General features: G+C 43.8%; 1 protein-coding gene across 1 annotated transcript in view; it reads right to left on the bottom strand.

The window, feature by feature from the left end:
* Nucleotides 1-708: 708 nt before the first annotated feature.
* The window catches only part of STAC (SH3 and cysteine rich domain), an 83,112-nt gene continuing 59,491 nt past the window's right edge, over nucleotides 709-24,329 (bottom strand). Inside the window, exons 4-11 of the mRNA XM_083706378.1 lie at nucleotides 23,085-23,166; nucleotides 20,808-20,923; nucleotides 14,991-15,072; nucleotides 12,686-12,756; nucleotides 11,999-12,087; nucleotides 9,172-9,223; nucleotides 7,306-7,443; nucleotides 709-3,634 (exon numbers count right to left, since the gene is read on the bottom strand). Coding sequence (XP_083562504.1) covers nucleotides 3,536-3,634; nucleotides 7,306-7,443; nucleotides 9,172-9,223; nucleotides 11,999-12,087; nucleotides 12,686-12,756; nucleotides 14,991-15,072; nucleotides 20,808-20,923; nucleotides 23,085-23,166 — 729 coding nt within the window. The 3' untranslated portion in view covers nucleotides 709-3,535. The remainder of the gene's footprint in view (nucleotides 3,635-7,305; nucleotides 7,444-9,171; nucleotides 9,224-11,998; nucleotides 12,088-12,685; nucleotides 12,757-14,990; nucleotides 15,073-20,807; nucleotides 20,924-23,084; nucleotides 23,167-24,329) is intronic.

Raw genomic sequence — 24,329 nt, 5'->3', positions numbered from 1 at the left:
CACACAGATCCATTTTTCCTGTGTACGTTGATGTGCACCTTCATCCACACATGAGCATTCAGGCGAACTCTGTTTTTCTCTTTCAGATCAGTGGGTGGTGCTTGGCGGGAATGTATTAGCACGTAACATGCACATTGGATTTTTTCTCCTTACTGCGTTATCTGCAATTGTAGGCCCAGCCCACCCATGAGGCAAGGCGAGGTGACTGCCTCAGGCACCTGCTTAACATTAAATAGCTGAGCACTAATACAAGCCTCTTTGATGAACCAAAGGAACATGAGAACGGGTGGCGCTGTGGGTTAAACCACTGAGCCTAGGGCTTGCTGATCAGAAGGTCAGCGGTTCGAATCCCTGCAACGGGGTGAGCTCCCGTTGCTCGGTCCCTGCTCCTGCCAACCTAGCAGTTTGAAAGCACGTCAAAGTGCAAGTAGATAAATAGGCACCGCTCCGGCAGGAAGGTAAATGGCGTTTCCGTGCGCTGCCCTGGTTCACCAGAAGTGGCTTAGTCATGCTGGCCACATGACCCGGAAGCTGTACTCCGGCTCCCTCAGCCTATAGAGCGAGATGAGCGCCGCAACCCCAGAGTTGGTTACGACTGGACCTAATGGTCAGGGGTCCCTTTACCTAATACAAGCCTCTTTGATGAACCAAAGGAACATGAGAACAGTGATATGCATCAGTTTATAACAGTATGGTTAATTCAGGAACTTTTTTCTTAAAAAAAAATCTTTATTTTATTGCTTAGTATCAAAAGAAATGAGACGTTGATTAAAGGCCATTGTGAACTGAAATTAATATTCATCTTTATCCTATGAAGCAGGATTGAAGGAGGAACTTGAAATTAACAGAAGCCACTGAAACAGGACAGAATCACAGTATGTTGCATTCAAGTAAACAGTAGCATGTATGGATGAATGTATAATTTGACCTAGTCTTTGCAGATCAGAAGACACTAACTATAGCACTGAGTTTGATTTTTCGGCAGGCATTGCAGGACCCCACTTTGCTCAGATCAGTAAATGTCAAATAAAGCCATGACATAAAAGAGGCTGTGTCGATAATGCGTCTGCTGTTCTTCCCCTTTATTATAAGGGACTTTTGTTTCCTAACACTAAGGCTGCAATCCCATAGCCACTTACCTGGGAGTAAACCTCATTGAACTCAGTGAGACTTAACTTCTGAGCAGACATGCATAGGATTCATTTTAATTTGCCTGGTTTTCCTATGCAAAAAAAAAAAAAAAGGAATTGCAAATATATATATATATAGTATATATATTAAAAGATATGAAGCTGAATCACCCTTCTCTTTTTGGGGATGGCTTTACTATTTACATGTTCAAGAGCTGGAAAATGGATGGAATGGTTGTCATCAGTGTCCAATTCTACTCCATACAGTGACAGGCAAACTTCTTCAAGCTACTCAAATATATACACGGACCTATAAGCCCACATATGGCTCCTGTTGTACGGATGAGCCATGCACACATTCAGCATTTCCATGTCGGCAAATGTAACTGCAGGATCGGGATGCAGAGTTGAGTATATGCTAGACACAGGAGCCCTTTGCTAAGTACAAAAAAGTGGCCATGAACTTCCCAGTTGCACCATCTCTGGTAGCAAATACGCACTGGGTTTCAGCCACAGATTGGAGTGCAAGGCAAGAGGTGAAGGTTGAACAGATGTACTTAGAGGTACTGGAATACAGCTACGTGCTTCTTGCCTAAGAGCTGCCAGCTAAGCAGTTTTCAAAAGTGTACAACTGTGGAGTTGTTGTTTTTCTTCAGCAGGGGTGGCTAACCTGTGGCTAACTGCCAGAAGTTCTTGGACTCCAACTCCCATCAGCCCCAGCCAGCAGAGTTGGTGGTCTGAGATCATGGGAGTCGCAGTCCAGCAATATCTCCTGGGCCTCAGGTTAGCCAGCCCTGTTCTTCAGCCAAAGAGCTGAAGTGTTTTAAGGGCGGCACATGATTTTCTGTGGAGCTGTCACACGCGATACCAAGGTCAGTTGGCTAAGGGGAAACCGCCATTGTCTGCAAACCTTCCATCCTTTACAAGTGTAACTCTCACCACCTTCTCTTCCTTCCCTTATGTTTATATTGCCTTTGAGATTGTGTGCAAGTTTTAAACATGCTGGTAAAACTTGTTCAAAGGGGAATTTCTAGATAGTTGATTTATAAAAAGAAGAACGAGAGGGGCTTGGAACTCTTAAAACAGTAAATGTTGGGCAACAATAGATTCCTTGTTACTTAAGTCTCTGAATTCTTGTCTACCTTGTAAATTCTGCACAGGCCCATACATTCTGCACAGCCTCAAGGATGATTCCTTGATGCAGACAGAATGTCTGACTAGATTGCTCGTGGAACCACAATCTGAAACAGTGGGTGAAATTCTGGTTTTATAGCTGCAGTTTCCATCTGTGGCCAGATTCCAAAACTAGGCGTGCTTAAGTCTTGTAAGTCAATAAGCTGAAATATGCCTAACTTTATGTTGGCTTGTTTCTGGCATGTGCTTCAAGGTGAATTGCTAACACCTTTGGTCTTTTGAATTTCATTGTTTTTGTTCACAAATGTATTAGCTCAGTACGTTTTTATTCCACTCATTGTTTTTTGTCAGCTAGAATCTGTTTCCCCCTGTTGTGAAATGAAATTGGTTAACCATATAAACAGGAACATGCTATATACACATATATATTAAAAAATATGCTCAAACAATATCAGAAAAATAGAAAAATTCTGCAACCCAGTTTCTTGTTTCTGAGAGCTGACTCTTTCCTACAGAAGGAAAAGGAAAGACTATTTTGGAGTAGGCCTGCTTTGGGGAAACAGTGTTTGTTCATCAGCTGCTTAAACATTTACATCCAACATGTGCTAAAATCTTTGCTTGTATACAAGAAACCCAAAGGACGTACAAGATCGCCACAGCAACATATATCAAAAATCACAGAGAAGTCCAGACCACAAACTGTTTCCTAAACCAACAGCTCCACAATTCATCCAAACTGCCTTGTTACTGAAACTGAAAAAAGTCAGAACCAAACAGTATGCCGATTCGCTAAAACCATGGACAACATTTTAGGACCAGACTCACACTATATACTTCAAGCTGTAGTAATACAAGGAAAAGGTCTGAACCCTTACTCATTCAATCACACTTCAAATGAGAAAGAAGTCCTAAACAGTTTTCTTAAGACACGTGAACAGGGTGCAAATCTAAGTTTAGTTGTCTGTTCCCATCAGTATAATAGCAGCCTTGCTCAAAAAAATTATCCAGTTTAACTTTTCACTTATTTTAAAAAGTAAACAAGCTATTCCTTTCCCAAGCCTTGTACTACTCTTGTCTGGCTCCATTCCTGATTGTTGTTGACCAACCATCTCTCGTTGCTTAAATGTCTGATATCAACTGATCATTGTGGTTGTCCTATGATTTCCTTGGTCATCTGCAAGACAGCTTCGTTGGGGGTTACACAGTGCAAGATGAGGCAGGCAGGTCTTGCCAGCAAAGCATCACAACTGCAGTGGTTGAACAGGGAAAACTCAGATGTTTTCTAGGGCATCTACGGGGACAAAGCCCTTTTTCTTTCCACTGCATACTTTGATAAAGCCGTCGTGTTCCTTTTCTGAAGTAATACAGATCTGTAGACAAAGAATGGAGAGAAAAGTTTAAACACCCCACACTCAATAACCACTTCTATTCAGGAACCCAAATAGGTATAGGCGATGCTTTGTGGCTGTAAGGTCTGAGCTGAAACAGACCACCAAATTTCAAAGCCCATGACAATGGGATGGCAACCACACAAGAAACAGTGGGGCCTGCATAATACCACTTTAGTTATCAGCTGTCCATCAGGCGAAATTTGTAATGTGTGCTTTCCAATTCAGCCTCATGATGCAAGATTTTCTCCTTCCTCCCACCCATTCTAACACTGCTGTGTGCCTTAAGTAGAGATTAGAGAAAAGCAAGTTTCATGAGGCTCCTTGCATTGTGTGTGTGTGTGTGTGTGTGGACACCTGAATCCAAAACAGGCCTAAATGAGTTGGTCTGAAATCTCTTGCAATCTTCAAAGCCCTCCTTGTCTGAATTTCCTGGGTATGTTGAAACCTCTGGCTTTTCCTTGACTGGAATGTTGCCTGCTGTGCAGTGGTAATCCACACCAGTTGCTCTGCTCAGTTTTGTCTCTGGCCTCATCTACCACTGGCCTGTGGCCCTTGGAAATGTGGGCCTCAGTCTAAAAGAGTCCAAATCTTCCCTAGCCAATCAAGATTTCTCTGCACCACCTCCCTGGATCTCCCCATGCTTTGGGCTCAGCACTTCCTTTCTTCCCACATCTGCCATGCATTTAACTCCCAGCACAACATCAGGGGGATCTAGTGCAGAACTGGTCCCTATTTGTGGCTGCAGCGTTTGGGCAGCTCAGAGCATCGCTCACTCGTTTTGAAGGAGTTCTCTGTGCCATTTCTCCCCTAGGCCCTCCTAAAGTCGACGGGCAAGCCATGCTCTTTCCCACCCCTCTCAGGCTCCAGCTTTGTTCCAAGGGTTTATATTATCTACTTGAAAGCAGAAGGGTACAAAGCTATATAAACACAAAGTGCTTTGCTGTCTGGGCAAAGCGACCCAGCATGCATTAGGAGGGCACTAAAAATATCTCTGCCTGTCTGAATGATGTTTTGTATTGCTGCTGTTGATATAACATTGTGCATAAAAACTTCCTCATTTCCTGCAATGGGCATTTTATGGTTTGTATGTGCACGTCTTGCCATACATATATAACCCTCATTAATGTGCTGGCGAGTTTGTGTAAGAAGGAGCAAGGATACATTCCTGTTTGTGACGTTCAGGGCCATTTTAAAATATGAAGGAACTCCACCTCAGGCTTAGCAAATGAGTGTTCCTAGCAGTCAGTTTGGTTCAGTGATTTTGTTGTCTAATATCTGTTTCAAAGAAAGAGAAAGCAGCTCCGTACTGTAAATTCATATGTGCGCAACGTGGTCAGATGGGTTTGTCACATGTATATATGAGCCAGCTGAGATCCACCACGTGGAGGATACTTGAAACTGCAGCTGACACAGGCAATGATCCGCCCGTGCACAGGGTCTTACTGTGCAAGCTGGTCAGCACTATGCAGTATGTTTGGTGCATGAAATGAATGCGCCAAATTCTGATAGGGTTGCCATCATAGCTGTCAACTTACAGATTTGAAAATAAGGGACCAGCAGCCTCGAAAAATAAAGGATCAGCAGCCAAAATAAGGGATTTTCCAAGTACAGGTATGTTCAACCTCTGAGCCCCTTCAAGCCAAAGGCAGAAAGCCCAGCCAGCAGCCAAACAAAGCCTCGAGCGGTGGTTCCCATAGCGCAGCAACCCAGCAAAGGGGATGCAGCAAGGAAAATCACCGTCACCTCTCCGCTGGGAAGCACTGAGCAAAGGCGAGTCCCCAGGCAACGCGGCCGATTTGATCGGCACAAGGCATGCAAGCTCCACCCCCCAGTCATTCTTAAACTCCTTATTGGGTGAGCAATGCAGCCTAGCAACACAGTTGGAGTGTTGGCCGGCAGGGAGGGAGGGAGAGGAGCTGCTTCCTTTGAAACCCGGGAAATTTAAGGGACATCATCAATAAGGGATACGGTGCTGGGATAAGGGACTTTCCTGCCAAGTAAGGGACGGTTGACAGCTATGGTTGCCATACGTCCAGAATCTCCCAGGTATAGCTGGGATTTGGCAGTTGGAAACAGTGCCTGGGAGGAAATCGCCGAAATGTCTAGGATAATCCGGACGTATGGCAATCCATGCCGGAGGTGTAGATTTTGGTGAATTTCCTTTAAAACAGCTCAAAAACTTCATTATTATTATTTTTGGCCAAAAAAAGAGAAAAACAACAACTTTGTCAAAAGAAGCTCAACAATTTTTGTGTCTGGATTTTCACTTTTTGAAACATGGCAACCCTAAATTCTGAGCACAAATCACACAAGTTCCTCTTTAAGGCCTCCTTTGTACACAGAACATCCCAGGTCCAGTGTCCAGGTGTGGCTGGAAAAGTCTTCTGTTTGAAAGCCTGGAGGGTTACGACCAGTCAGTGCAGATGCTGAGCTAAATGGACCAAAGGCTTGATTTGGTGCGCAGCAGTATTCTGCATTGTGTTTTTTTCATCAGCAATCCCTGCACTTTGGTATCCTCCCAAAAGGGCTAGAAGATTCACCAATGGTCTGACCTGATGTCCTGTGTACTCCTCCTTCCCACGGTAGTGGAAGAGTACTTGTCATTTCACTCAGTGCCTCCCCAAAATCCATTAATAGCATCAACCAATAGCATTATTTTGACTTAACTGACTTTTTTTTGCATGAATATTAAAAAAAGGAAGAAAAATTACTTTCACTTGCTGTGACTGAGAGGCAGTGGAGGTGCTAGCAAGATGGACTGGCTTTTTAATCATTGCTTTTAATTAACGGAGACCGTGAACGACTCTTGTCCTATTATAGACTAGTTTTCTATTAATCTGCTTAACTGCCTGGCATAGGCTGGACTGCCATGGGCTAGTAGGAAGCAACAGTAATTAAAAAAACCCAGGTCCATATAATTTGCCATGGTAGTCACTTCCAGCTCAATTACGACTCAATGTAAGCCCACTTCCTTGGAACGAACAGCTGATTTGCACATGCCACAGATCAGAAAACTGTCTCTAGTGGAAAGTATTGTGTCCAGTAACAGTGCTCCCCTTGTGGTGCTTAATCTGCAACATCCATTTTGCAATTTATCATGGGTGCTGTAAACATCAAGGGGAGAACATGACTGTGTGAGCTTGCCTATTTATTTCATAGATATGTATCACGATCTCGAATCTCCAATCATAATACATTCTCTTGGAAGTACGTACCATGGGATTTGATGGAGCATGAGAAAAGTAGAGGTGTGATTGCAATGTTTTAATGCACAGGAGAAGAGGAGGTTAAGGGGTGATATGATAGCCATGTTCAAATATATAAAAGGATGTCACATAGAGGAGGGAGAAAGGTTGTTTTCTGCTGCTCCAGAGAAGCGGACACGGAGCAATGGATCCAAACTACAAGAAAGAAGATTCCACCTAAACATTAGGAAGAACTTCCTGACAGTAAGAGCTGTTCGACAGTGGAATTTGCTGCCAAGGAGTGTGGTGGAGTCTCCTTCTTTGGAGGTCTTTAAGCAGAGGCTTGACAACCATATGTCAGGAGTGCTCTGATGGTGTTTCCTGCTTGGCAGGGGGTTGGACTCAATGGCCCTTGTGGTCTCTTCCAACTCTATGATTCTAGGAAGGAATTCCAGGTTTACTCACTTGGTTCTCTTTCAGGGTTATCTGGCCCTGCTCCTTGCATCCAATAAACGTTCTGATACACCTGAAGACATGTTCATCTTGTTGTACTCTTTGAACGAAATTTGCTGGAAAAAAGCCAACTCGGTCTTCTATTTTCCCCTGTGAAGAAGGTGAAATGACAGAAGAAGAGTTATTGGCCGCTGTAATGCTCATGAAGATGGTTTGGAAGCTGCTGCTACTGGTACAGAAGGCAGAGGCCTGATCTTAAAATACTTACACCGGTTGTGGGGCTTCTGAGCCAAATTCAAGTTATTTATGCTGTTGCAGAAAGCACTAAATGACATGCAGCCCAAATATCTGAAGGAGTTACTACTCCTATATAGATATGGAGAGAGCCTTCTTGGCAGTTCTGCCATCCTATGAAGTTCGTGGGGTGATAGGGTCTTTCTGTAGTGGCCCCCAGATGGCGAAATGACTTCTGTTCTGAGGTTTGGGCACACTGTATACCTTACGACATCTGGTCCATTTGCATGGGCCTTTGGGGGTGTCCCTTCCATTTAATATTTACAAAGTACATTGCATTGAGTGGTACATAACTGCCCTGGGACTGCATGGCTGCAGCACTGCATTTTGTTTTGTATATATTGTACATTTTTAGCCTCCAAGGTATAAACCACTGAGCCTCTTGGGCTTGCCGATCAGAAGGTCGGTGGTTCAAATCCCTGCAACGAGGTGAGCTCCCATTGCTCAGTCCCAGCTCCTGCCAACCTAGCAGCTTGAAAGCACGCCAAAAAGTGCAAGTAGAGAAATAGGTACCGCTCTGGCGGGAAGGTAAATGGCATTTCTATGCACTGCTATGGTTTCCATGCTCTGTTGCGCCAGAAGCAGCTTAGTCATGCTGGCCACATGACCCGAAAAAACTGTCTGCGGACAAACGCTGGCTCAGTTGGCCAGTAAAGCAAGATGAACGACGCAACCCCAGAGATGTCTGCAACTGGACTTAACTTTCAGGGGTCATTTAAGGTGTTCAAAGCTGTGTACGTAGTTCTCCTTCCTCCCATTTTATCCTCAAAACCACCCTGTGAGGCAGCTACATCTGAGAGACAGTGACCAGTCACCTATGTGGCTTAGTGGGGAGATGAACCTCAATTTCTCCAGGGACTCTAACTGGTGCACCACACTGTCTCTCACGTTATGATAATGCCCCCACCAAATAGGCGGAGGGGTTGATTGCATCCTTCTGTTTCAGCTACTGCTCTGAATCAGCACCCCAGATTAAGAAAGAAGGGAAGAGTCCTTAAATTGTTGCAGTAATTTGCCAAAAAGGCAGTGCTGATGTTTGGGAGGTGGGGGCATGTGGTTGCAGTTCAAGTTGCCTCTGGGGTTACTGCTGGCAAGCTTGATTTCCTTCTATCCTCCCATCAACCAATGTCCCTTCCTTGCTGCTGCTGTGCTCTGCAAGGGCTTCCTTAGAATGCCAATAACAGGGCCAGATTTTGGTAATATTGGACCCTGAGCAAGGACCAAATCCCACCCCAATATTTCTAATTTTCACAATAATTCCTTTGGGTACAGTTGCTTTTTGTGGATCTTCTCAGTAGATACCCATATAAATATAGGTGGTATTACTATTTATTCATTATGTGCCCTCTCGACTCGGTGCTCTGTGCAGGGGAACTGTCCACACTGCCAGTAAAGTACTACTTTACATCAGCTACTGAGCAGCTACCAAGGAACAAAAGTGTTCCCTTAGACCAGAGTTAAGCACACAGAATGTTGCACTGAAGCAAAGGAACGTGCTGTCGGTGCATCAGCACTAATGGCCAACACACACATGCAATGTTCATTTTCTTTCTTTCCACATTACTTGGGTAACTGCGATCGTACCTTCCACCAGTCTTCATTTGAGTCCTCCAGAAGTGTGATCCTATCTCCTGGCCTACAGTCAGAAGACAGAAGCATTGGGAGCATGTTGTTTAGATAAATGAATATGTATTACGTTGGGCATTTTGTTTGAGTTCAGTTCAGCAAAATTTTATTTATTCATTCATTTAATTTGTACACTGCTTTTCATCCAAACATCCCAGGGCGCTTCACAACAGGGAAAATACAAAATGAGAACATAAAATGCATAATAAAACAAAAACAAAAACACACCAATAACCCAAACGACAACAACAACAAAATAAATTAAATGCTGCCCTTCTGACTGGGTTCCTCCAGCCACTCTGGGCAGCTTCCAACAAAATACAAAGGGGGGGAAATCCTGCATCAAACATTAAAAGCTTTCTTTTCATCTTAAAAGGCACAGTTTGTCAATATTTTCTGTGTTAATTTACATTACTATTAGCTGGCTTTATTGAGTTTTAAATGGCGATAAATTGTCAGATGCTTTGTAAAGCTTATGCAAGCAGCCCAAGGATAATTTGAAGAAAAATAGAAAGTTATGCTTGTTCATGTATAATGTCACCCATGAATTCCACAATTTCTTCAGTCCCCCAAAGTGACTTTAATGATGATTTGTCCGTTTTATCCAAATTCTGGGATTCAAACTTATTGGTCTAATTGAACCAGCTGAAGTTCCCACTGTGAAGCCAATGGAATAAGCTGGTCATGATTAACTTAGGCCCTATAGCAGGGATGGGGAACCTCAGGCCTGGGACCAAATGTGACCCACCACGTCTCTCCCCCTGGGGCTCAGAACTCTCCCCAGACTACATCTTCTCTTCCTACTTTTGGTCCTGCCCACCACTGGCCTGTGGGAGGTGACCCAGAACCCCTCAGGCTGAGAAAGGTCCTCCAGCTCTTGCCTACAGCTTTTGATGGGACGTAGTTAAGAAGCTAACTCTAGCAGGACGGGAATCATTGAGTCCTTTGATGTCCTCTCTAGATCCAGTGAACACTTATCTCCATTTTTCCTGTCCTTTTCACATCTACGTGCATCCCTATTGCAAGGTTCCTAAGCACCTCGTGAGGAAGCTTTAGTAAAATCCAAGTCCCTCCAATATGCCTGTTGGTTTAGCCAAACTTAGAGCAGCAGTGACAAATAAAAGATGACCCTGTGTCAATTCCAAAACGCCATTCTTCATACATGTCTAGTTTTTGGGTTAGCACCTTGTTCTTGACATGGTCATCACCATCAAATCTCAGTTAAAGAAATGTTGGGGAAACTCTTATCACGTACGCCCCATGTAATCTGTTTATAGTCAGGGAGGAGCACAGCTGGGCACTTGGAAATTAAAAAATATACATGTTGAAATGTCATGGTGGGGACTGTTCATGCGAGGATCACAACAACATCTATCTGGGCCAGTGCTCCTCACTGGAAAGAAAGGTGAATTCTTTCTCCTAGATGGTTGCCAAAATGGATACTACTGGTTGCTGGGGGGGAGGGGGAGGGGAGGAATTCTTCATCAAGGGGAACTGCCTCGATATCAAGATTTTTGAAACGCTAAACATCTGCTTCACCTTCTTGATTCAGGAAAACACTCTAGGATATTTCCTCCTACCTGCTGCTCATTTCTAGCTAAGAGTAAAAGTCTGAGGTCTGAGTTGGGGCCTGTTTGATGGGAGAGCATTTAAGAAGGGAGGTGGAAGCATGGAGGGGGTGACTAGGCAACCACAAGACTTGTTCCTCAGCCCCAATTTTCCTTCTACAGCTGGTCAGGAGGTGGCAGCTGCAATGGCTAGGGTGATAAAGCGGCAGGACAAGGTGGGTGGTGGCAAATGTGACTGGAGTCTAATGCTGAGTAGTTGCCAGAGTGATTCACCTGATGACTCTAGCTCTGAAGACAAAGATTTTATCTAACTTGGGGCTGGGATTTACATTACATCCAAGCATCTCTGATGGCAGATAAATGGCTCTTTGGGCACAGGAAATGGGGATTGTGAGAGTGACAGGATGCGTGAGCCGGAGGCCAAACACAAAACCCCCAAATGAAAAGTTGTTGGGAGAAGCTAGAGAAAGAGGGAAGCAATCCGCTTTTCTGTTCCTAAGTGTCTCCTCCTGAAAGTCTTTGGCAGTTTTAAAGGGGGCTGTTTATCTACTTCTGCATTTCGTTAGGTCATTTGTATATGAAACCATCGTCACAAAATGTGGCTCTCTTGGATTCATTTGTCTTGTCATTTTTGGTGAAGAAGGATGCCCTGAGTGACAGCCTGTAACTTCACAAAATAGACTTCTTTTTTTTTTAAAAAAAAACCTTTTATTTTTATCTAACCAATCCCTTTTTGCCACACAGTCATGTATTGTCCTGGAGGTTCTGTTTTTACATGCTGTGAATAAATTGTCCGGGGATGTTGTGGTGGGTGGAGCCTGAATAGCTGCAGAGGTAGAGAGGGATGCCATCTAGCCTCTCAATTCAGCCTTCACTAACCTCCTTGAAGGCCACAACTCACACCAGCGCTCCTTAAGTGCTTTTCCTGGCAGGGATGGGTCCTTGAACTTTGTTTCCTTGTCTGGAAGATGGAGAGAGACATGTCTGTAGAAAGCGTGGCTGGAATACAGCCTACTGCATGAATTTACTCTCGCTCTGTCCACTTTGGCTTCTGTCCCTACCTACTTTTTCCTTTGGCGTTCTGCTCATTATTGGCGTTCCCCTCGAGGAATTGTGGCCTTTGGGCTGGCTTGGCCCTGCTGTTACACAAACACATCTACACAGCAGGTCAGATCTGCATTCTTCCCAATTCCCATTAATAAAATACACAAGTCTACCTCATTTCCAAGTCTTCATTCTCTTGTGGTACAAATTTGTACAAGGCAACATAGGCATTTGTCTGTACTGCATCTTTACTGAGAGATCCCTTCGGCGTGGAAAAAGAAAGAAAGAAGAGGAGATATTGGAATCTGTTCTTTAACAGTAGCGTTATGTATAGAACAAAGCTGTAGACAAATTCAACCACATGCACTCTGAAAATGAGGTACTGATTTGATGTAGGGTGGTTTTGTTGATACAGCAATTGGGAGTAATAGTCAAGTTTGAGCCAAATATACTGCCGTGTTTATCGTAACTCGGCTTCTGGATGGAGAACCCAAATGAGGAAAATCTATTATTTCGCGGTCTCTAGACTAATTTTGAAACAGGATTAACGGAGCTGCCAGATTTCTGGATTTTGGCAGTGGGCTCCATGCTTTAGAATCTGTTAATCACTTTGTCATGGGCATAACTAAGGCCTCATTCATAGATGCTCATAGGAGTCACATTGCTACTATGTGATCCCAAACTGCCCTATATGTAAAAACCACCTTCTTCATAGGAATGTGAAATTTAATTTCAGATTTGTTACAGCACAGTCTATATCAATGCCTACTTAAATGTAGGTCCCATTGAATCCCATGGGGCTTACTCCCAGGAAAGTAGGTACAAAATTGCAGCTTTATTGTCACATTAAAACAAATCACCTGTAGCATGGAGTTTATTTTCTTCGGTTCATCTCCAAAGTCCGCGGTACCATTTACTGAGTAGGTGAACACTGTAATTAAGGGGACAACAAATATTAGGACCAAAATCCTAGCTGCCAAACAAGTCAGCCATTTGTTTCACATGTTTCTTTTATTCCAATGCTATTATCTTTCTGCTTTCATTTTGTCATTTTGAAACTTCGCTCATAATACGCAGCACCTTCTGCAAATGAAATAGCAAAGCAGTTGACTCTGATGTGCTCCTACTGATATTTCTGTAAGCCTTTAATGGGTATGTGGGATTGCCCACATCCACATGTGATCGTCAGTTATCATCACGTTGCTCTTAGCCATCTCTACTCTACATCTCCACCACTGGTGAATCCTTGGTAGTGCTAAACCCTGCTTGGGGTTTTATATGCAAAGTACTGCAGCAGCTATTAATAGCGTCTATGAATAGCACCCACACTATTAATAGCATCAACCTGTCATCTCAAAGAACAGTTCCATAATCAAAGGCAGTTGCATACTGGGTCTCTGGTGTGAAATGTTTCCATTAGCTCTTTGTAATGCTGGATGACTTCTTGCCACATGTGGCGGCAAATACAGCTTTTCTGCGGCCATGAACACCTGCCTGACCAGCCTCATTATTGAATACCCCCCAGTAGCTGGCTCATGTAACAACTCTTGCTGGGAGATTATAAAAAACAAACAAAATGGAAATGATGCTCACATGCAAGAGGATCTTGAAAATTACACAAACTAAATTTATTTTAGTATCTGATCCACTATAGTATGGCTTTGAGCTAAGGAAGATTGTATTTTCTCACGTAGCCAAAAAGACCAGAAATCAGCATTTGTAGGCTACCTTCCCCTGCACTGAATATTGAACTCCATCGGGCCACATGATGTGTCTTGCAAAAGCGTTAGACATAAGAAACAAGAGAAGGACTGTGGCTCAAGTGTTGGAGCATTTGCCTTGATGGTCCCTAGTTCCATTCCTGTTGTCTCCAGGAACAGTTGAGAAAAGTCAGTGTAGAATACGCTCAACTAGATGGACCAATTTTCCTAAGAGACCTGCCATGGAATGCCCATTCTGTCCCTAGCCCTATTTATCACTTGTGGAGTGGATTTCATGTTTGCATAGGTGTCTACATGTGTCTGCACTCATGCACAAACTGTGCAGTCTATAGAAATATGAAATGAAGTGGGTGAAGATGGGTGCACCAGACAGCAGGGGTGACTGCTTCACACAAACCAAATCCCAAGATCACCTAAGATATATGACATAGGATATGCCCTTGTACTGGGCTTATCTGCACTTTTGCCCTGCTTTCAAGCCACAGCTCTGCACTTTAAAGCTCCATGTCTAAGCACTTTTTTTTTTTTTGCTTCAGAGGTTTCCCTGCAAAGACCTGCCTTTTAAAGCTGAATGGCAACGAACGGCAATTCGGGTTTTCAGCAGATTGTTGTTTGCTCCAATTGAACTTTAAAGAGCGGGTTTTCTCAGGGAAAGCTGCACAGAGAGAGAGCCCTTTGACACAGAGCTTTAAAGCGCCTGGAAAATGTGGAGGAAAAGTAAGTATGGTTAATAATCCCACTGAACTAGAACATTGGCCCTGAAGTATATTCCTTTTCATATGCCCGCATGCCAGAAGCCTTGGGGACATGGGAACTTCAGGAACATGACAAAAGGTCTGTGCAGAGAGCATGGGCAATTCAGTAAATATTCTAAGAGGGACATGTTGGAGTACCTGGTGTATAATTTATGTGCTGAGCTTCTGACTGTAAAGAAATCCAATGCTGTTCAAAGGAATGGTTAATGTCCCGCTGGTGTGTGTTGGGGCACACACAGTCAGATCTGTCAACAACTCACTCACACAAGGCCAAGTCAGGTAGATCCCACAGGCAACAGTGTCTTTTAAAGGTAGAACAGGTGAATGATAAACAGGAATCTGAAAACATTTAATGGGGATTATACCGTAATTTTCGCTCCATTGGATGTAGTTTTTCCCCTCCAAAAATTGAGGGGAAATGTGTGTGCGTCCTATGGAGCGCATGCAGGCTTGTCCCGGCTATGGCTTCTTTAGCCCTGCGAAGCCTCTCCTGGCAGGGAGAGATTGCGCGGGGCTAAAGAGGAAGCCAAGGCAGCCAGCGGGATCCATTTTTAAAATTGATTTCCCCGTCTAAAAACTAGGTGCGCCCTATGGTCCGGTGCGCCCTATGGTGCGAAAAATATGGTAATTATTTTTCCTTGGTTTGAAGATTGTTTGGGGGCCACAGAACACCTGAGCTGTGCACGTACCACTATTGCTGCGTTTCCTGTTTACGTCCAATACGCTTCCAGGACCATCACTTTCCTCGGGAACTTCTGCCAAATCTGATGTCTGTAAGAAAGGAGGAGAAGGGGTTTGAAAGCATGAAAATGATGAAGGAGCATTCTTTCACCTCTGGTGGACCTGCCCTAGAGTGAAGGCTTTCTGGGAAATGATATATAATGAGCTGAAAAAGGTATTTAAGTATACCTTCCCTAAGAAACCAGAGGCCTTCCTTTTGGGTATTGTCGGCCAGAAGGTGTTAAAGAAGGACCGAACATTTTTTATGTACGCAACAACAGCAGCAAGGATACTCGTCGCTAAGCATTGGAAAACCCAAGATCTACCCACGCTGGAAGAATGGCAAATGCAACTGACAGACTATATGGAACTGGCTGAAATGACGGGCAGAATCCGAGACCTGGGAGAAGAGACGTTGGAAGAAGACTGGAAGAAATTTAAGATCTATCTACAAAAATATTGTAAATTATATGAATGTTAAGGAGGATGCTAGAATGTAAACAATTGGGCACCATTGAGATAGAGGAAGTGATATATGAAGATAAGTTAAATTTAAGAAAAGACAAATTTTTGGAAAATTTTTAAGTTATATTTAATTCCTTAAGATTTGAATAAAGGATACTAAAAATTAGAGATATAATATTGGAAAATTAGATAATAAGAATCGAAATAAGGGGATAAATTTGCTGGAATAATTTTCTTGGCTAGGAACGCAGGAGCGGGAGATGTGAGGGAGTCCAAAGAAGTTAAGAAGATTATGTTAAAAGATATGTTATATGGTATTGTTTATTGGAATTGTAACTAAATTAAAAAATTGCTAATAAATATATTATATATAAAAAAAATGAAAGCGTGAAAATGAGCAAAAATGAGAAATAGACACGCAAGAGATTGAAGCACATAGCAACAGCTTGGTGGTGGGTGTGGAAGGAATCAGGAAGTGTCAACACTGATGACAAAATGTTATTGAGAGGTGGAGTTCAAATATTTGATGGGAGAATAGCAGGACATTTAGATGAGCTGTAGACCTAGATGCTGAATCTAATTCAAACAGGGCTCTTTGTTTACACAGGAGAGGAAAATGGAGTTAAGGGAAAAGGACATGTGGTTTTTGGAGTTTACATATGCAGTAGATTATAATTCCATCATCTCAGCAACAACTAGCAAGGAGCACAACATAAATTATCATGCAACAGAATGTATTTATGACCGGAAGCACACATGAAGGGAGATGCTGCAAGACCTCTGGAGAGTATAGTGTCTGGTATAGCCATCTGGTGCCTGGAGAAGCGGACAGGTTTTGCACTACTGCAACCATGTGCCTTATTTCTATCCTTTCCCTAAAAGGGTATGCTCTGGGATCTAAAAGGTGTTCTCTGGAGTCTATATTGCACTGATTGCATCTGTTGAGAATCAAGTCCACCTGCTCACCTGCACAGCACTTCATTTGCATAGCTCTACCCCTTTGCCTGCACAGTCTCGTTCTTTTTTGTGGTCACATCAGAACTTGACAAATTATCGGGAACTGGCTTTTGGACAGAGGTAGAGGTTGATAGATGCATACACAGTAGATGTTGAACAGTTCTATCCCATGTCTGTTTACTTGTAAGCTGCCTCTCCATTGTGACTGATTGAACTGACAGGTCTTAGGAACAGTCCCAGGGACTGTTAATATTACCAAAAACTGTTAATATTACCAAAATGAAATCATTGCTTGGATTGCTATATTTGAAATGGGTTGGTCGCCAGAGCTGTTTATTGCAATGATGATACATTGTCTTGATTTTGCATCACTGCTGTGTTGTAGGCAGCTCTGGACACATCAAAGCGGAAAGGTAGCATAGAAATTAAAATCGTCACCATCAATGTGTGTCTTATCACAGTGATTTAAAATAACAAGTGGTGGCTTAAAAGGTCCCTCTATACCAGGCATGGCCAAACTTGGCCCTCCAGATGTTTTAGGACTACAATTCCCATCATCCCTGACCACTGGTCCTGTTAGCTAGGGATGATGGGAGTTGTAGTCCCAAAACATCTGGAGGGCCAAGTTTGGCCATGCCTGTTCTATACCTTCATGGATCCTGAAATCCCACGCTCTAGTCATCTGAAGTTCATGTGTTTTCTTCCAAATAAGACTGTGGTTTTAAGTACTACACACTTATGCGTAATCCACTACTTGACAGCCTGACTTGCCAAGGAGTAAATCCCACGACGTATTGCATTCTGTACTTACACCCACTCCCCATCTGATCAAAATTTCAAGGCAAGCTGGCAATATGTTCATGTTTTGCATGCTTGAGTAATCATTTATTACTTAACAGAAAGCTTTACTGATTTGACAAGAAACAATTACATTTGTGGAAATTCTGGTCTGTGGACAAGCTAAAGAAACAAAGAGGAAAGATCACAACGTTTGAACAAAGCTAGCATTTGCTTTGGGGAAATACAACATTCATAAGTTGTGAGGGTTTATAATAGGGCCATTTCTCTAGGAATACGCAAAGGTCTCCAGGTAGATGAGTTTAGTGGAATAGCAGCAACGTTAGCAGCTGTGGAATTCCTGAAGAACAGAAGCTCTTCCCAATGGAAGACACAAGTACATGCTTATTCCTGAGGAATTGTAAACTGGGTGGCTGGTGAGAATGGAGTCTGCCCAGAGACACCATTTGAGCCTCTATTTCAACATTCACTGGTCACTAGAGAGGTTCATTCTCAATGCCTTAACAGCAGTGAACTCCGGCGGAGGCCGGGCCAAGGAATGAACCTAAGTGTACAACCGGTTTGCATTTGGAGGAACTTGAAAGTTAGGAATTCCTGTCTGTTTTCCACAGTTGTATACGTGTTATTCTTCTGCTTATCTCTACTATTTTGAAGTATTAAAGCTTGCGGTGAAAGTAGATAGAAACGGATTAGTTCTTAGGAATATAGAGTTTAAAATATTTGCCCTGTGCAGTGTATACGTGAAATCTACCCATCTTATGGAAAGTTGTAGGGAATTTCAAAGTAGCCAAGTTCATGGAGCACAACACACTTTTTTTTGACACAGAGGCAATTTCAGAGGATTTAGGGCTTCCAGTTTAACAGAGACCCTGCTTAAAAGAGACCCTGCTCTAGAGCGTATTTAGTTTGAAGGTGAATCCAGCCTTGCCACTGCTGCCATGTTGAAATGCTAAAGAATGCACAGGCCAGCTATTCACTTCTAAAAACACTACTTTTTTTTACTGGAGAATAAGAAGTGTGTTTGTGTGTGAGGAGTGGTGGGTCCCATTTTGCTGCTTAAGATGAAATGAGGTGCCACCCTACCTGCCGCTGCCACCTGTGCCACCTGCACCGTTGCCTCTGCTCCCAGCACTGGTGCCGATTTTGGGTCAGATCTTGCAGATTTTGGGTCAGCTCTTGTGTGCTCTGCAATATCTGGCCCAAAATAGGTGCCAGTGCTGGAGCCACTTCTCCACTGGTGGTAGAGGGAGTGGGGTACCCACGGAAGGGCTGGCTCAGGGTTTTGGTTCCTCAGGGGCTTTCAGGGGCTAATGCTGTACCAGCCCTGCGGAGTCTATGCATGTTTTATAATACCAAATTTCAAGAGCAGAAGAGAAGTTCAACACAGGCAGGAGAGTGGGATGACAACTGAGAGACCCTCTCAGTCCTCTGCCAGGTGATTATTAGACAAGCCACTTTTATTTCATTTATTTAACAAAATGTTCAATAAAATATTTATTAAAAAACACAATGAAATTAGCAAGGTCTAAAAATAAGTATACACATAAAAATTACTAAAATGACATAAAATCAACAGAATTAAAAAATAAGTGTACATAACAAAATTACATGTAAAGGTAGGTTTGCTGAAATAATATTTTTAAAGCAGTCATGTGCTTTGCATGACCCCAGCACTGTGTACAGCATCGTGATCCGACAGTAGGTTCAAGCTTTTGTTTTTTGGGTTTTTTAAATAGAAATGCTGGTGATCATCCACAATCCTACCTGGGCAGGGCACAGTGAATCCCTTTTGCAGAAGTAAGCATTTCAAGTGTTTTGAGACTGTTGGCTTCCCCATAACTATCAAAAATAGTTCTGGCCTTGTTTTCCTATCAGTGTTCTAAATCAAACCCATAAAATGGGATTTCCCATCTGTTCTTTTTCTGTCTCTCTCTCTCTTTTACAGAGTCATTTAAAGACTGTTCTTTTGTTTCATTCTGCTGGTTATGCCAGCCAGATTCTATTGAGGGTGGAATTTTATTCTGTGGAATTTGCGTCAAAGCCCACCAGTGTGGGGTTTCTGATGAGAGTGCTGTTCCATCAACTCTACCATCCTCACCCACTTGAAGATCTCACATCTTAAATTATTCTGTCCTTTCTCAATTGCTGCCCCTTATGCATGGAGCAACTATATGGTGATGCCTCTCATTCTCTTTGCGTGGACAGGCGGAGTCCCCAGATCCCGCACGGTCCCCCCGTCATGTGGAATAACGACTCTAGACAATGTGCTATGGGATTAAATTGGCCACAACTTTATTAAATTTCAAATGTGGGTAGACCTTGGCTCAGGCATTGGGCGTTCTCCCTCCCCAGTCCCCAGCCAGGGACCTAGGGAGCATCAGGGTTATCCAGTGTGTGTGTGGGGGGATGGGCCGGCTCTGGAGAACATATGTTCAAGCAGAGATAGCCGCCCCCATAACGCCACCGCCGCAGGGGAGAGCAATGACGACCTTTTGGCGTACGGTCAAAGCCTCCCTTCAGAAACCCCTTTAACGGGGAACCCTGGTATCGCCGCCGCAAAGAGGAAGATGGACAAAAGGATTCCGCCCAAGGCCTGATACCGCCAAAGTTGTGACATTTTGCTACGGGAAAGGCGAAACCTGCCAATGCAGGGAAATTCCTTTCCGGCCCTTTAACAGCGACCTTATCGTAGCAGCGCCCGCATACCTGCGGAGAAAGGTTAACCTGCAAAACCTATGAAGAAAAGTTAACCTGCAAAAGAAGACATTAACTGAGGGTGGGTAGGGTGGGAGAAGCTCTGGAGCCAAGTGAGGATTATCAGGTAAGATCCTCCCTCTATTGTGTGGGCAGGTAATCCCTCCCCTTACCTGGCCTGGTTTCCCTGGCAACGCTTCCCCCAGGTGGGATTGGGCAAATGACTCAGGTAGGCGGAGACCTCCAGGTATCCCACCTGAGGGAAGGCAAAGCCAAGCCTATGCTGATGGGGCCGCTCCAGATCCAGGGCTGCACGCATCCACGCAAAGGGCGCCCCCCGTTTTAAGTGGGGAGCGGTCATTATCATTTGCCTCCTCATTTCCACAAACCTTTTAGTCCAAAACCCTCAGTGCAAATAGCTGCATTTGTTCACATCAACGCCTCCTCACCATTGCCTCTCCCATTCTTGCTGGCTTCCTGTTATTTACTGTCATTGCCTGCACCTTTCTTCTGCTGTCCATCTTTTCCAATATTTTAAAATTGGGGCAAGGGTTTGTCTCCTTTTTTTGCCTACTATGAACCCCTTATAAATTGGTGGCACTGTTTGAAAAACCACCATCAGCACTGTGTCAGGCAGAGTGATTATGAATGGGAATGCTCAGATCGTTATTTTTTTTTATTAGAGAATGTTAAATTACCAACCAAGGTACAGGCAGTGCAGCAGTATATATCATTCCCAAATAAATCAGGCGCCTGCAGAAGAGGTTTAGTAACTAATAGTAAGAAGTGGCATGTAACCAGGCACCAAAGTCCTTTCTGGGGAAAGTAGGTGGATGGAAAAAATTGGCAACAACACAAAACAGCACACTTACTGAGTTCCTTTTTGGTGAATCTGAGCTGCTCCCAGAACTGCCTTTCTTCATTTTCTGGGCTAAGGAAGTTCCAAAGCGAAGTGTTTCATAGACGGGGTCAACCTTGTTGCCACAAGCTGCAAAAGAATTGAAACACAGATAAGCAGGGAGAAAAGATAGGACGTTACAGTGTTCTTCTTCCTCCTTGAAAAACATCGCTTATCCTTTCAAGATGGAAACTAAGTAATCCACCTGGGCCATGGACCAAAACAGATGTTCAGCAGAGGGTCCAAGTCCAGGAAACAGATCTCTGCCGAACAACTGAAAAGAGAGCCAATGTGATCATTATCAGCACCACCTGTTTATTTGTATGCCAGTTTTCTGCAAAACTGTGCTCAAAGTAGCTCAAATAAACAACAACAACAACAATTTATTTATACCCCGCCCTCCCCAGCTAAGGCTGGGCTTAGGGAGGTTAACAAGCAATAATAAAAACAAGTTGAATGAATACAACTTAAAAACAAAATTAAAAATATTGAAACATTAAAATATTAACATGTAGCCTCATCGCAGGAGGAGAAAGGAAAAGAAAAAAGAAAGAGGGGGAGGGGGAGGGAATAAGAAACATAACAACAAACCCATAATGTGTTGTATGCGTTCAGAATGTCAGTATAGGATCAGGGATGCTAATGTCCAAAGGGGCACTTACTGGATGACTTGGGGGTCCCAGGCTTGTGCAGTGACTACTTTTAATTTTGCCAAGATATGGGCAACCCATATCTTGCTACTCATCTTTGACTTTCAGTTCATTGAAGGATGACTCAAGACATTCTGGTGCCTGCGATGGAGAAATCTAAATGCCAACTGCTCCCACTGATCAATATGGCCCAAATCCACTGGGACGCTCACAGTGCTAGTGCACTTGGTAAACTCTTATTCGTTTCAATGTGGCTTGCAGAAAACAGAAATGCTACTAATTTTGTGTGTGCTCCAGGGTCAGTTCTGTTTCTTACTCGGAATGGCACCCCAGATTTGTCACCTGAGACCTCACCTTGGTTTGTGACCTCTGCATTCATTTGAAATCCACGCCTTAGAGCTTCTTACTCATAAACTTTGATTAAGTTTATTTGCCCGCCTTGCAACCTCTGCATCAGGGATGGGGAAGGTCAGACCCTGGAGCCAAATATACCGTATTTTTCGCTCCATAGGGCGCACCATCGGTTGCACCTAATTTTCAGAGGGGGAAATATTTTTTCCTTTTCAGAAGGAAAAAAATATGACCCCCCCCCCCAGTTCTGGGAGCAGTGGACAGGAATTCCCCCATCTCCCGCAAAAGCCCATAGGAGCCGCACACCCTTTAAGGAGCGCACGGCTCCTGCGGGCTTTTCTATGAGGAAGGAGAAGGGACTGATGCGGCCAGTCAGTCCCTTCTCCCTCCTCGGGGAAAAGGCTCAAAGACCTGGTTAGGGAGCAGCGCAAAGGGGGCACGCCGCCTTTCCACTGCCCCCGGAGCTTGTGGGGCTGGCGGTGGGGGGAAGCACTGCTTTTCCCCACTGCCAGCCTCAAAGACCAGGTCGGGGAGCAGCGCGAAGGCCTCAAAGACCAGACTCTCCAGGCTTCAGTGAAAGCAACGCGAAGCCTCCGGAGCGCGGAGGGAGCGCTCCCTCTGCGCTTTGGAGGCTTCGCGTTGCTATTTCTGAAGCCAAGGAGCCTGCATTCGTTCCATAGGACGCACACACATTTCCCCTTAATTTTTGGAGGGGAAAAAGTGCGTCCTATAGAGCAAAAAATACGGTAGCTCTGCAGCACGCTATATTAGAACTCTCCCAGGCCATGCTTCCTCTCCCTACATGCCTCTCACTGGATCTGCTTTGGACTCTGTGTCTTTTTGCCTGGTTGGAATGTACCTGGGAACTCTGGTAATGCCTCTGGGTGGAGGTTAGAGAGGAGTGTCTGTAGAAACTAGCCTACTGCACAAAGGTGAAACTGACATTTGTTGCTCTGCCTATTTTGGCCCTTGGCTCCAGCCACCATTGGCCTGTGGCCTCCAATGAAGGTTGTCTTGGAGAGACTGAAAATGATTATTCCCCACTCTTGCTCTGTGGAATGAAATGATGTTTGCTAACCTTGTGAAGTTTTTCTTCTCCCAGAGGGAATTACCTGGGCAGGGATTCAGTCAAAGTCTTGCTGTGATTAAGCATCACTCACAAAAGGGCACAGAAGCCTTTGCGATATCAATGAACTTGCAGAATTGTGGGGCGGGGACCATTAACGAATAAAGACTCTATCTGAACTTACCAATAGGCATTACTTCTTTGATGCAGCCAAATTGCTCGTGAATGAGTAGCGGAGAGCTGTAGTAGCGGCGAAAGCCTTTGGGCTAGAGAGTGAGCAAACGAGAGAGCGAGAGAGAGAATGAATATAAGCCAATCACGACCCATTCAGTTCAATGGGGTTGCTAGGTTCAGCGGGGGTACAATGAAGCTACAGTAATATGGTATACAGTGGTACCTTGGGTTAAGAACTTAATTCGTTCTGGAGGTCCGTTCTTAACCTGAAACTGTTCTTAACCTGAGGTACCACTTTAGCTAATGGGGCCTCCTGCTGCCACTGCACGATTTCTGTTCTCATCCTGAAGCAAAGTTCTTAACCCGAGGTACTATTTTTGGGTTAGCTGAGCCTGTAACCTGAAGCAGATAGGTAGCCGTGTTGGTCTGCCATAGTCAAAACAAAAAAAATTCCTTCCAGTAGCACCTTAAAGACCAACTAAGTCAGTTCTTGGTATGAGCTTTCGTGTGCATGCGAAAGCTCATACACTTCTTCATGGTATCTGAAGAAGTGTGCATGCACACGAAAGCTCATACCAAGAACTGACTTAGTTGGTCTTTAAGGTGCTACTGGAAGGAATTTTTTTTGTTGTAACCTGAAGCGTCTGTAATGTGAGGTACCACTGTATCCGCTAATTCTTCAGTGCAGAAGTCAGGAGCCTGTGGCCCTCCCAAGGTTGTTGGACTCAAATTCCCATCAGCCCCAACCAACAGAGTCAATCGTGATGATGGGAGTTGGAGTTCAACAGCAGTGACATGTTCCCTATTCTTGCTTTACTGGGGCAACCTTATTTTTTACTGCAAAGCTGAAACTGAACAGCATAAATTCCTTCCTGTTGCTGGATCTGCATAAGATCCAGATCATAAGAACATATAAATTATTTTTTGGACTTTAGCATTCATACTTAGGGGAAGCATGTTTCATTTTTAATTGGAAATATTTTGAAGGCTTCCCCTTCCTGGTAGATGTCCTCTTTTGTGGGGGTGGGATGGCAAGCTTCTATGCTCAATCGTGCCAATGAAACATCATTTATAACCCAGAAATACAAAGCAGCTAATAAAAAAAAGACCAGCCAGAATTAGAAGATTTAAAAGCCTAGTGTATAAAAATGCTTCACTTGGTGTCTAAGGCTATAAAGCAAATAAATTAGATCTGACTAACTAGGTGCTAATTATGCAAAGCAGATCCCCTGTATAAGCAGTAAGTGTTTCTTTT

Source organism: Podarcis gaigeae, assembly GCF_964106915.1.
Source record: "Podarcis gaigeae genome assembly, chromosome: 12".
Lineage (NCBI taxonomy): Eukaryota > Metazoa > Chordata > Lepidosauria > Squamata > Lacertidae > Podarcis > Podarcis gaigeae.
The sequence above is the reverse complement of the archived record's forward strand: the minus strand, read 5'-3'. Positions and strand labels throughout refer to the sequence as shown.